Source organism: Aquarana catesbeiana, linkage group LG07, assembly GCF_042186555.1.
Source record: "Aquarana catesbeiana isolate 2022-GZ linkage group LG07, ASM4218655v1, whole genome shotgun sequence".
Taxonomy (NCBI): domain Eukaryota; kingdom Metazoa; phylum Chordata; class Amphibia; order Anura; family Ranidae; genus Aquarana; species Aquarana catesbeiana.
This window is the reverse complement of record NC_133330.1, coordinates 269,229,887-269,244,049: the sequence shown is the minus strand read 5'-3', so window position 1 is coordinate 269,244,049 and position 14,163 is coordinate 269,229,887. Positions and strand designations below refer to the sequence as shown.

At 41.2% G+C, this 14,163-nt stretch overlaps 1 protein-coding gene across 3 annotated transcripts in view; it reads right to left on the bottom strand.

Moving 5' to 3' along the window:
• Window positions 1-9,158: 9,158 nt before the first annotated feature.
• CEP350 (centrosomal protein 350) overlaps window positions 9,159-14,163 on the bottom strand; it is a 119,295-nt gene continuing 114,290 nt past the window's right edge. For all 3 annotated transcript variants that reach the window (XM_073593329.1, XM_073593327.1, XM_073593330.1), the window contains exon 38: window positions 9,159-12,876. In XM_073593329.1, coding sequence (XP_073449430.1) covers window positions 12,712-12,876 — 165 coding nt within the window. In that variant the 3' untranslated portion in view covers window positions 9,159-12,711. The remainder of the gene's footprint in view (window positions 12,877-14,163) is intronic.

Below are 14,163 nucleotides of genomic sequence, written 5' to 3'. Positions count from 1 at the left end.
ACAAAAAACAAAAAACAAAAAAACAACACAACTGAGGGTTTAACCACTTCCAGACCACCCTATAGCAGATTTACTGCTACAGAATGGCCCTCCTGTGCAGGATCATGTGTGTGTATATACGCGCGATTCTGCACTTCCACCTACAAGGGGCACATGGGCATTGCTGGGCCGCTTCTGCTGTGATTAATCACAGCAGAAGCAGATCTGGGGGTGCCGGGCACTGGATGTCCACCGTCACCTGCAAATTGTTGGTAAAACACACAGAATGTGTAAACAAGGCAGATCACCGTTCTGACAGGGGCGAAGGGATGGATTTTATGTTCCTGCAAAGCAAGGAATAAAATCCATCACTTCCCTTTTTATAAGCACACAGTTAACCCTTTGATTGCCCTAAATGTTTAACCCCTTCCCAGTCAGTGTCATTAGTACAGTGACAGTGCATATTTTTAGCATGGTCACTGTATTAGTGTCACTGGTCCTCGCAAATTGCCACTAGCGTCAGTTAGTGTCCGATTGTCTACTGCAATATCGCAGTCACACTATAAGTCGCTGATCACTGCCATTACCAGTATAAAAAAAAAATTCCAGTATATATACACACCATGGTTTGTGTAAAACAATCAATATACACTTAATGGGTTTTTCTTTTTTTACCAAAAATATGTAGCAGAATTTATAAAGAAATTAGATTTTTTATATTGGATATATTTTATCACAGAAAGTTAAATATACAGTTGTGTGAAAACGTATTTGCCCCCTTTCTGATTTTTAAACATTTTTTTGCATATTTGTCACTCTTAAACGACTCAGATCAACAAAAAAATTGTATTATTACACAAAGATCACCCAAGTAAATACAAAATGCAGTTTTTAAATGACGGTTTCATTTATTAAGGCAAAAAAGCTGTCCAAACCTGCCTGGCTTTATGCCACCCTTGGCGGCAACAACTGCAATCAAGCTTTGCGATAACTGGCAAGGAGTCTTTCACATTGCTGTGGAGCAATTTTGGCTCACTCTTCTTTGCAGAATTGTTTTAATTCAGCCACATTGGAGGGTTGCAGCATGAACTGCCTCTGTAAGGTCATGATGCAGCATCTCAATTAGATTTAAGTCCGGGCTTTGACTAGGCCACTCCAAAAACTACATTTTGTTTTGTTTGAACCATTTGGAGGTGGACTTCCTGTGCTGTTTAGGATCAGTCTCCTGCTGCATAACCCAAGTGCATTCTCTGGTACCAGGATTTTCTGGTAGAGCTCAGAATTCATGGTTCCATCAGTTATGGTAAGTCGTCTAGGTCCTGAAACTGCAAAGCAGCCCCAGACCATCACCATGTCTGACTGTTGGTATGATGTTCTTGTTATGGAATGCTGTATTAGATTTAAGCCAGATGTAAGGGGACGCACACCTTCCAAAAAGTTTAAGTTTTGTCTCATTAGTCCACAGAATATTTGCCTAAAAGTCTTGGATGTTTTTTGGTAAATCTGAGATAAGCCTTTGTGTTCTTTTTGGTCAGCAGTGGCTTTGGAACTCTCCCATGATCTCCCAACTCTCCCTCTGATCTTACCTGAGGCAAGCGAGGCCTGCAGTTCTTTAGATGTTGTTCTGGGTTCTTTTATGACCTCCTGGATAAGTCGTCATCATGCTCTTGAAGTAATTTTTGTAGGTCAGCCACTGCTGATAAGGTTCACCACTGTTCCAAGTTATCTCCATTTGTGAAAAATGGTTCTCCCCATGGTTCACTGGAGTTCCAAAGCCTTAGAAATGGCTTTGAAACCCTTCCTAGACCGATACATGTACATTACTTTGTTTCTAATCTGTTCTTGATCTTTTCTTTCCATTGCAATATGGCTACCTGGAGGTGTTCTGTACACAGAATGTGTACTGATCACCCCCAGAAACATCATTTTCTGCTTGTGTGATTGGCTCACCAATTTTCCCAGAAGACTGCCTAAGATACAAGTCAGATTTCAGGCATCCCCTGCAACAAAAATGTCATTTTTTGGTGAGACACTCCCAGTAGGAACACATCTAAAAGGGATGCAGGTCCAGCAGATATCCTCATTAGAGTCCTGCAGGTGCACACCTGATAGACAATTATGAAACCACTCCCATTAGAGGCTCAGAGGAACATACAGGGATTACTTCAAAATAACAAAAAGATAGGAATCTGCAACAAAGGTTGTTATAATCCTTGCAATGTACATAGATTACCTAGAGGGGAATTATTTTTTTTTCTCAACAAAAGTGGAGTTACTCTTTAACCCTGTACGTGCTGGCAAATCTCATTATCAGTTGTGAACTAGGTATGTCCACTGTCCTAACAAAGAGGTAAGGTTTGGGTTCCTTATTGCATGTTAATGAGAGGAAACTCCGTCAGTCCCCACTTAGGTAGAACTATAGGCAAAACTTTTGGAGATTTACCTTCACTTCCTGTCCCATAGCTAAACAGAAAGTGAGAGAAATCCCTGCATATTAAGGGAATTCCTTGGGGCCCCCCAGGTCACCAGAACTAGTGTCCCCATTGGAAGGCTTCCCCCTTTTCTGGGGACAACCCAAAAGTTGAGATTTTCTTTGACTTTCAATTATAAGGGAAAGCAGGATAAAGAGAGAGAATTAATCTCTTTAGTGGGAGGGGCTGAGACAGCAATAAAAACTGACAGATGTTCTAATCTATCTCCACTCTATCCAGAATGAAAAAAACTGCCTCGCTCACGCCGAAATATGTCGCACTTTGAAGGCGATAGCGTGGTTATGGCAGCAGCGAGCTACCATAATCCCAGTATCTTCTTCTTCGGTGAGCGGTCCGGTTTCAGATAAAAGTGGTTTCTGTGGCGAATTTGCCACAAGATCACTTTCATCGGCGGCAGGAGAGGGCCCCACCCCCCTCCCGGCGCTCTCTCTGGTGCCAGATTGGGTCCTTTTCCTGGCTTGGTATGGAGACAAGTGAGGGGAAGATGGCCCCCACCCATCTCCATAACATTGCAGGGTGAAAGCAACGTCAAAACGTCACTTCTGCCCATAGCTCTTAAAGCAACATTTATTTTTTATAATATTTTCATTTAAATTTTTATTGCGTTTTAGTGAAAATATGAGAACTGAGGTCTTTTTGACCCCAGATCTCATATTTAAGAGGTGCTGTCATGCTTTTCTTTCGATTACAAGGGGTGTTTACATTCCTTGTAACAGGAATAAAAGTGACACATTTTTTTATCTTTTTTTTTTTTTAAAGAAGTCTAAAAATAAAAGGTAAAATAAGAATTGTTTATTTTTTTTAAATGCGCCCCGTCCCACCGAGCTCGCATGCAGAAGCGAACACATACTTGAGCAACGCCCACATATGAAAACGGTGTTCAAACCACACGTTAGGTATTGTCGCCATTCCACGAGCAGGCGCAATTTTGAAGTGTGACATGTTGGGTATCAATTTACTCGGCGTAACATTATCTTTCACAATATAAAAAAAATTGGGCTAGCTTAACTTTACTGTTGTCTTATTTTTTAATTCAAAAAAGTTTATTTTTTCCAAAAAAAGACACCTGTAAGACCGCTGCGCAAATACGGTGTGACAAAGTATTGTAACGACCGCCATTTTATTCTCTAGAGTGTTAGAAAAAATATGTAATGTTTGGGGGTTACAAGTAATTTTCTAGCAAAAAAGAGTGTTTTTAACTTGTAAACAAATCTCAGAAAGAGGCTCAGTCCTCAAGTGGTTAAGTCTGGTTCACATGTATTGATAGTCAGGCAATTCAGCAGGAATCACCGACTTTCAGCACACGCGTACCACTGTCTGTTCAACAGAAACTGGTCTAACGACTGGCTTCTGCCAAACCATCTTGCTGGAAAACTGGCATTCTATCAGCACTTCCAGGCAATGGCTGGAAGTGCTGATCAGTGTATGCCAACAAGGGGAGTCCTGCTGTCAGAAAACAATAGCTCAGAGGAAGAGATCCCCGCACCACACATCGTTGTGTAGATTTATTTGCTTTTGTTTTATTTATTTGAACTGATGGTTAAACAAAAAAAAAAAAACTGAACACATATACCCAGTTCTCATCCTTCTACTTTCAAATTGTTCAGAGCAGCTTGCAGTCTACCAAAATGCCTGCTTCAAAGAAACAACTAGATTAGTAAGAAATATTGTAAAAAAATTATAATAATTATTTTTTTTTTTTTTTTTAGTATGCTGTGTAAATGGCAACACAATATACAGTGCCTTGAAAAAGTATTCTTACCCCTTGAAATTTTCCACATTTTGTCATGCTACAACCAAAAAGGTAAATGTATTTTATTGGGATTTTTTGTGATAGACCAACACAAAGTGGCACATAATTGTGAAGTGAAAGGAAAATGATAAAAAAAAAAAAAAAAAAAAAACACACCTGAAAAGTGTGGCGTGCATTTGTATTCAGCCCCCTTTACTCTGATACCCCTAACTAAAATCTAGTGGAACCAATTGCCTTCAGAAGTCACCTAATTAGTACATAGTCCACCTGTGTGTAATTTAATCTCAGTATAAATACAGCTGTTCTGTGAAGCCCTCAGAGGTTTGTTAGAGAACCTTAGCGAACAAACAGCATCATGAAGGCCAAGGAACACACCAGACAGGTCAGGGATAACGTTGTGGAGAAGTTTAAAGCAGGGCTAGGTTATAAAAAAAAATATCCCAAGCTTTAAATATTGGAGCACTGTTCAATCCATCATCCGAAAGTGGAAGAGTATGGCCCAACTACAAACCTACCAAGACATGGCCGTCCACCTAAACTGACAGGCCGGGCAAGGAGAGTATTAAATCAGAGACGCAGCCAAGAGGCCCATGGAAACTCTGGAGGAGCTGCAAAGATCCACAGCTCAGGTGGGAGAATCTGTCCACAGGACAACTATTAGTCATGCACTCCACAAATCTGGCCTTTATGGAAGAGTGGCAAGAAGAAAGCCATTGTTGAAAGAAAGCCATAAGAAGTCCCTTTTGCAGTTTGCGAGAAGCCATGTGGGGGACACAGCAAGAAGAAGTGGAAGAAGGTGCTCTGGTTAGATGAGATCAAAATGGAACTTTTTGGCCTAAAAGCAAAACAGTGTGGTGGAAAACTAACGCTGCACATCACCCTGAACACACCATCCCCACTGTGCAACATGGTGGCAGCATCGTGTTGTGGGGATGCTTTTCTTCAGCAGGGACAGGGAAGCTGGTCAGAGTTGATGGGAAGATGGATGGAGCCAAATACAGGACAATCTTAGAAGAAAACCTGTTAGTCTGCAAAACACTTGAGACTGGGGTGGAGATTTACCTTCCAGCAGGACAACGACCCTAAACATAAAGCCAAAGCTACAACGGAATGGTTTAGATAAGAGCATATTCAATGTGTTAGAATGGCGCAAAGTCCAGACCTAAATCCAATTGAGAATCTGTGGCAAGACTTGAAAATTACTGTTCACAGACGCTCTCCATCCAATCTGACAGAGTTTGAGCTATTTTGCAAAGAATAATGGACAAAAATGTCACTCTGGATGTGCAAAGCTGGTAGAGACATCCCCAAAAAGACTTGCAGCTGTAATTGCAGCGAAAAGGTGGTTCTACAAAGTATTGACTCGGGGGGCTGAATACAAATGCACGCCACACTTTTCACATTTATTTGTAAAAAATTTTGAAAACCATTTATCATTTTCCTTCCACTTCACAATTACTTTGTGTTGGTCTATCACATAAAATCCCAATAAAATACATTTACGCTTTTGGTTGTAACATGACAAAATGTGTAAAATTTCAAGGGGTATGAATACTTTTTCAAGACACTGTATAGTAGAGTTTTCCAAAATTTTAGCGCAAGACCAGAACTACACTTTAACCATTTGCCAACTGCCGCACGTAGATATACGTCGGCACAATGGCAGTAGTGAGCAAATGGGCATACCTGTATGTCCCCTTTAATTTGCGGGGCTAGTGGGCGCACGCCGCTTACTGCGTGACCGCGGGTCCTGCGAACGTGTCACGGAGCGGCAGGACGGGAAGATGCCTATGTAAACAAGGCATTTCCCTGTTCTGCCTAGCAACATGACAGATCTACTGCTCCCTGTCATCGGGAGCAGTGATCTCTGTCATGTTGTAGTGAGCCCATCCCCCCCCACAGCTAGAATCACTCCCTAGGACACACTTAACCCCTTGATCGCCCCCTAGTGTTTAACCCCTTCCCTGCCAGTGTCATTTACACAGTAATCAGTGCATTTTTATAGCACTGATCGCTGTATAAATGACAATGGTCCCAAAATGGTGTCAAAAGTGTCCGCTGCCACGATAAAGATCGCAAAGCGCCGCCATTTTTTCCCCCCAAAAATATGTAAAAGAAAACATATCAGCCTAAACTGAGGAAAAAATGTTTTTTTTGGGGATATTTATTATAGCAGTTAAAAAAAAAGTTAAAAATATTGTTTTTTCCAAAATTGTCACACTTTTTTTGTTTATAGCTCAAAAAATAAAACCCCCAGAGGTGATCAAATACCACCAAAAGAAAGCTCTATTTGTGGGAAAAAAAGGACGTCAATTTTGTTTGGGTGCAATGTCGCACGACCACGCAATTGTCAGTTAAAGCGACGCAGTGCCGAATCGCAAAAAGTGCTCTGGTCACGAAGGTGGTAAATCCTTCCGGGGCTGAAGTGGTTAAAGTTACTCAGGTCTCGTCTCTTTTTCAGCCTGTAACTGCACAGTAAAGCCTGGCACATACTACTTTTTACATTTTTTTATTCAACCCAGCGAGAAAGATTGTCATACTAAGACCAGCGATGCTAGTGCGGCAATCTCCCCGTTATGCTATTGTTTTCTAACAGGGGGGCTGCCCCCCCACCAGAGCACACTGATCGGTGTGGGCAACCATTGGCTGCCAGCACTGATTGGATGTTGGTTCCCCAGCATGTCATGAGACCAGCCTCTGTAGAACAGACAACTGTACACATGGGCCGAAAGCCCATCGGTTCTTGCGAAATGACAAAGGCTTAGGGTGCTTTCACACCGAGGCATCAGTGGTAAAGCGCCGCTGTTTTTAGCGTCGCTTTACCGGAGGTTTTTGGCCCCTAGTGGGGTGCTTTTAACCCCTGCTAGCGGCCGAAAAAGGGTTAAAACCACCCGCAAAGCGCCGCTGCCCATTCATTTCAACGGGCGGGAGCGATGACGATCCAAAGATGCTGCTTGCAGGATTTTTTTTTTTTTTTTTTTTTTTTTTAACGTCCTGCCAGTGCATCGCCTCAGTGTGAAAGCCCTCGGGCTTTCACACCGAGACTGCAGGGGAGCCGTTTTTCAGGCGCTATTTTGAGCCCAAAAGCGCCTGAAAAACGCCTCACTGTGAAAGGGGTCCTAAAGGAGAGACAACACACTGATAAGCTCATTTATTCTCCTATCAGCATGTTTTTTGTTAGCACTAGAGCACTGCAGCATGGCCAACTGACTCCTTGTGCCACTTCTTCTCACAGTCTAAACTTTACTATATAGTCTGATTGCACAATGCAAATAACAGGTCAAATCGGGGTACTTACACTGCTTGTAGTGATGCAATACTGTAAATGTAAACACATACAATGAACTTTTCGGATTTGCTCTCTTTTTGTCTGTTAATTATACCATTAGTAGCTGTTATATGAACAAGCAAGGTGAGTGGAAAAGCCCAAACAAACAGGAATAGAGTATGGAATTGTGATAGTGAGAGCTCACTGTTGGAATATCTAAGAAATAAAAGGCTCCATTCCAGTCACACGTGTGATTAGGGGTGTGACGGGAGTCACTTTGAGTGGGGGGCTTGTGGAACCCAGCTTACCTTACAGAGGTCGGGAAACTCCTTGTCCAGCTCCTCCTACATGTAAGTTACCCTGTGTCTATTAGAGGCACAGGGTGACCGAGAAGACCAGTTTGGTTTGCCCTAACCAGACTCCCAGTACAACCACACCAGACTCAGCATTTCGTTTTACCCGTTATCCTTATAGGTCTTATATGTGTGGTTTGTGTTGAAAGAATGAAGGGGTTTTTTCACGTGGAACATTAATATTTATGAACAATATCCCTCAAGAAATATATGAAGATAAATAATTGCAACAGATTTTTACTGACAGCCCTATCCATGTCTTGGAGTTCTGCTTTAGAGATGTCACGGCCAGTGCTGAAGACGACTTTGGCTTAGATAGGGCAGGATATAGTTCATCAGACAGGACAACATTTTGACAACATTCTTCATTGCTCCAGTCCAGAAACGTAAATTCCAGTTGCCTTTAAAGTGAATCTGTGGCAATGGTATGGATATTTAAGTATTTTTAGAACATTTTTATAACGTGATACATTTTAAGCAAACCCTCTCTGACTTTTGTAGCTGCAGGCATGGTTATGCTTATCCTCAAACATCATAACAGAAACTCTTAAGTCTGATTGCAGTTTTTTTCTGAACAGCTTGCAGCACCTGCTGATTGCTTACAATAGAAGACTGGCAGGTTTGCTGAGAACCTCCTGCCACATAAAGCATGGGGGGGGGGGGGGGTGTTGACCCTCTAGATAGACTAGAGAATGAATTTCCCCCACAGTGTTGCAGAGGTCAGTAAGGACTTGTTTTAATTAAAAGGTTTACTTCATCAAGGTGCCAATGTTTTATATAGGTTGATATTGAGGCCAATTCACACATAGGCAGTCTGTTGGGTTGCATTGAAACAGCCGATTCATTTAAATGAACTGATAACACATCGCAGCAGACTGGAAACTGAACTATTTCTTTTTTAATGTAGCACACTGTGGCACATGGTAGTGCATTGCTGTGGAGCACTTTAATGCATTTACGTTGCTTTACTGCATTGGAGTGTCATTCAAAATGCATTGCACTGAGGCAAATTAACATGTGTAATATGCACTGTGGTAACAGGCACATTAGCGCAAACACAAAGGTGTAATTAGGCCTGCATTTATTTACACACACACACCTAGCTGACATCTAAGCACAATCCTTTTACAATAGCCCATAATACTTTCGTCTTTATAAAATGTAATCTTTGTAGTTAAAATATCCCATGAGCTGGGTGTACATGGGCTTAAATATTGCATTATATCTTTAATAAATATACCCACACAAATCCAGAATTATTAGCAATGATTCCTATGGAAACTGACAAGCACCACCCAGAGACATAGCCAACATGACATGTATAAATCAGCATTTATTTACAGCTTTACTTAATGTACATATTTTCCTGCAGGTTATTCACAAGGCTATACAGAGCGAGGAAATTTACAATGCAGCATTGCGGGTGACAGATAGTGGCCCCTGAGCTGGAAATAGCATTGTTGGGAAAGAAATGGGGCTTAGGGAACTACTTTCCATTCCACTGCTACAAATGATACTTTGGTTGCACTTTGGACAATTTGTGGATGTTCAAGGGCTAAGAATGACAAGCACTGCATATATCAACACCCATGCTGAGACCTGTACCGTTATGTCACTTGAGGGTCCACATAAAGCCCACCTATGACATGATGATCGATCAGCAATAGTTTGTTTTTTACTTTTATTCTCCCAGTGCAATGTGGGAACAAGAAATGGTGAACATGACTGGCTGCTAAGAACAACAAAGACTGCTCATCTCATTCATTTTTTATGAATAAAACTGACAGTAGGGTTTAACTGGATCTTGCGCCCAGCACAATATTAAATCACTGCATTAAAGTGGAAAAACAAATATGTACCTTAACCCCAACTTCCACACATCAGAGGGTGACATCACAGTCATGGTGAGATGATGGGAATGCGGAATATCCAAAATCCCAGCACAGTGGTGATGCATCTTCTTTTGGGATTTGGGTTAGCTTTTTTTCCCCCCACATAAATGTGGTGATTCAAAATAAGGTTGGGGGGACCTGATATAATAATCAGACATTGCTTTTTGAGTCAAGGTCTGCTTAAAACTGTCTTACAACTTGGTTTATACAAAAGAGCAATTTATAACATTATCACATTCTATAATTTGAATATTAAATTTGATTATTAAAAATGAATTTAATAGCGCTAATATTTTTAATTGTGCAACATTAAGAGCTAAATGAATGCATATTTTTAATTAAAGTGAAAATGTCACTGTTGCATTTAAAAATGCCAGTTTAAGATTAGAATCCTGCCATCACTTTAACTAGTCAGAAAAGCCTATTCTGTGCCCCTATCCGAATTGGTGCTCTGGGGCCTCTAACATCTTTAACTTCAGGTTGGCCTCACCAATTGACATCCCACTGTCTGAAAAGAAATCCCTTTGACCATCTTAACACACTGCATAGTGGTAACAAGTATGTGGTACTGCAGCATTCGTGCATTAATGCATTTTAGTGTGCGTTCACAACACAGGGTCAGGTCCAGGTTTTAGTGTCCCGGGGTATATTGGCAGTCTATTCAAAATGAAGGGTCTGCCTTAATGCAACATATGATGTTTGTGTAGAGGGGCTATTAGTGATCACAAGCACACTTTCACTGGACACATTCAAAGTGGAACTTTACTCTCTCAAGCAACATTGACTATTTTTAATCCTTATGCTACTACTATTAGTAAATGGATAGGAAAGTATATCATATTTACTTGTTTAATTTTACCTGTTTTACATTTCTTTAGTTATGTCTTAGTTTCCATGCCTATGCAAGTAATCTTCAAGAGGGGATTATTCAGCCAAGCACACCCTCTTGCCTGTATGTTTGAGCTAAGAACAGAAGGATTCCAGGAAGTAATTGCTACATGAATCATCTGCCTTACTCAAAGATGGCCACAGCCAGAAATGTTAGGGGGCGTTTTTAAAGGGTTTCTCAGCAAAATAAATCATGGGAAACCAGGATGGATGGGCAAATTTGCTTTGAATATTAAAAATGAATTAAATAGCGCTTTTGGTTTGTGGTGCTCAGATGCAGTAGGTCCACTTTAAGACAGTTGGGTGGGGTATAAACCATATGCCTGCAGTAACAAAGTGATGCTAAGATCAGAGAGGCCCACAGAGGTGGCTTTTCTAGCTAATAAAGGTGACAGCAACCACCCTGTAGCACTGACTCCTAAGCAGGACAATAATAGTTTAAATATTTAAAAATGGTCACCTTTTCATTGAAGTTGACTAGCCCTTTAACAGCGAATCTGTCTCCATTGCACAGTGAATGCAATCATTTTGTAGGACTGGAATCACTGTTGAGACTGAAGACAATACATTTCATATTAACTAGAAAAATCAGGGTGGTTCAAGGCACAGCCTGCTACACCGATATTCCTAGTTTCTAGTGGAGACAAAATAAATATCAGTAAAGATTAATAATTGTCTGTGTCCCTTGTGTACAGATGAAGGATCCACCTTCTAGATGATTACAAGAAAATATAACTTGCCACACATTGCATTTGAGAGTTAGTGTAATCATTTAGGTTAATTATACCCTTAAGTTTTTTGCCTTTACAATAAGACAGGACTTAATACTGTCAAACAAGTTAGCCAAGTTCCATGGCTGTTCTCCAATGTATTTCATACAGCGCAATTAATGACTCACTTGGTGTCCCCTGTGGAGTACTTCGCCTGACCAGAATGACATGGCTAGACTCCAATAGTTTACAAATGTCCACCCGGTGACCACTACCAGCAGCCTATTAGACCAGAGCAATTTGGCTTTGTGCAACCGCTGCGCCATCTGCCGGTCCATACAGAAAAAAATAAAAAAACACTCATAGCAGCATTTGATGAAATAAGGCCAGAAGAGCTTCACCAGGTAGTTTGGTTTAAACACAGTGAAAGCATAAAAAGGCAGCTGGACAAAACCTGTGGCTAGTTGGACCTGAAGACCTACTCTGAAAATGCACTATACGATTTATGCAGGTAGGTGGCAAGCGCTAAATGTGATACACACTTGAACGCAGCATGAAACACCAAGTGTTGAGAACCTCTACTGTGTATAGTGTTAACCGACAGCACAGAAAGAAACCAGACTTTGTCTGCTCTTATGAATGTGCATAATTAACGCTAAAGCAATTTTTTCATTGTGATCCTTTGTGAATACGCCCTTCTAATGATAATTAAAGGTATATACAGAGAAGAATAAAATAATCTCAAGTTCTCATGCCAAACCTCAGAAGTTGGAGACTGCTGATCGCCCATAGACGCCACTGTACACCCAGCATTTCAAGTATTGCAAGAAGTTAAGGACACTTGATGAGGCAGCTGTACACACCCATGCCTCACAAAAGCTCAACCTAAGTTTAACTGGTTACCAGTATCACACGCGAATTAGAAGGAATGGAGAACCTTCAATACCAATGCTGCTACTCAACCTTCAAACGTTTCAGTCAGCAGCAGCTTAATTGCAGAAGCTTGCACTGAATTATATACTTGCACTGTAAATTACCTCTCAACCGTGTAAAGTGGCATTGCAAGAGACTTGGTGAGTCTCTTATATTTTGGATAACAGAGAATTTATAAAATAATTTAAAAACAAGTCAAGGCTAATAGTAAATTGTGTTTCCTTGCATCATAATGAAGGGGAAAAAGTCTAAAAGTAAAAGTTTAAAGAGGAGAATCAGTATCACTCCTTATAGCTCATCATTCTCTAATCAGAGAACATTGTCCTCACCGAGGGTCTGGCTCATCCTTGTTTCAGGAACAGCACAGTCCTGTGTCTCCTATTCATGCATGGAAAGCTCTCCCATAGGAAATCTTGTGACCAGCAAGAGATGGCGTGAACAAATCACACTGTGGGCGAGTCGTTCTTTCTGCTCTGTATGTGCTGCAAGACTTGTATAGTGTCCCGGATTAAGGCCTCGAATATTCCATCAGCCAGCTGCATCTTTACAAACAGTTCATCTTCATCGTAGTTCACCCATTGTGCCTCCTCCTCATGCAACTCTTGCACCTTTTGGTAGAAATGAAAAAAGTTAAGTTAAAAATATAAAAGCCGATTTGCACATTTGCAGACAGAATCACAGGTACAATTTGTATACCAAACACCCTAACCATATCAAGTTCAATCATAAAAACCTGTAATAAGAGGAATATATAGGTTGCCATTGATGATCTTCCTTTGAGAATGCTAGCTGCCTGGCTGCCTTCTATCATTAATACTTTGAATCACTGGCCAATAACAAGCATGCAGCCAGTAAATTCAGAGTAAAGTCAAAATGCCTAATCACCATACTTGGTCCAGGTCTGCAACAAAGTATTAAAACCACTGAAATAACAAGACTGGCAAGAGAGCTCAAGTTTTAGAAGCTAGTAAGGATAGGTAGTGTACATAATGCAGGTATGAAAATAATAACGGTATTACTGAAAGCCCTTTTCACAGCCTGCACTACCTCTGGCCACCACTAGAAGAAGACTCCAATCTATCTGGCTGACCAGATACAGGCAAATCTTACACGCAATCTGATGCACTCTAAAGCCTCGTACATACGGGCCAATGGCAACATTGGCAGGTTCAATAAAAACAGGAAAACATTCGGCCTGCGTGTAAGGCGCTCAGTCCAACAGAAGCTGACCATTTGGCCATGTGTTTTGTTTTGTTGTTATATATGTGAAATATCCTGTAAGACAGTTTGAGAATGTTCGCTCCCCTTGTAGGGCATGGGCCGTTCATATACAATACACTGATAAGTGCTTCAAAGGAGTATACCAGAGCTGCCTGGGTCACCACTGAAGCAATATCCAACCGTGGAAAGAACCACCTGTATATGGGTTAACTGAGCCACCAAATAATAGCACTGTAAATTTGGGAGAGCCAAGCCTCTGGCCTGGATAGGTAGGAATAATGTGTCGAGGGATACCATTGGCAGCTTAGTACCCCAAAGAAATTACGAGAGTAATGTATTTCCTTAGATTTTTTGGGACATAAATTGGCGCATGCCACAACAAATATAGGAACTTAGGGAGATATATCATTTTGAATATGTTGATTCGGCCCAGGTGGTTGAGGGGCATCTTAGACCAAGTCTGCAAGTTTTCCTTTAGACGAGACATTAGGAGTTATTAGAGATGTAAGTACTCAATGGTAGCTGGACCTTGGCACTGCCATTGAGGCCACCATGGTCCACAGAACCCTCATGGATGCTGTCCTTACTGAGGGGTTTGCAGTCATCCAGAGGTTCTGAGCCAGACCCAGATTCTTCAGGCACTAAGATGGTTCAAGAACTGATTTCCAGAGATT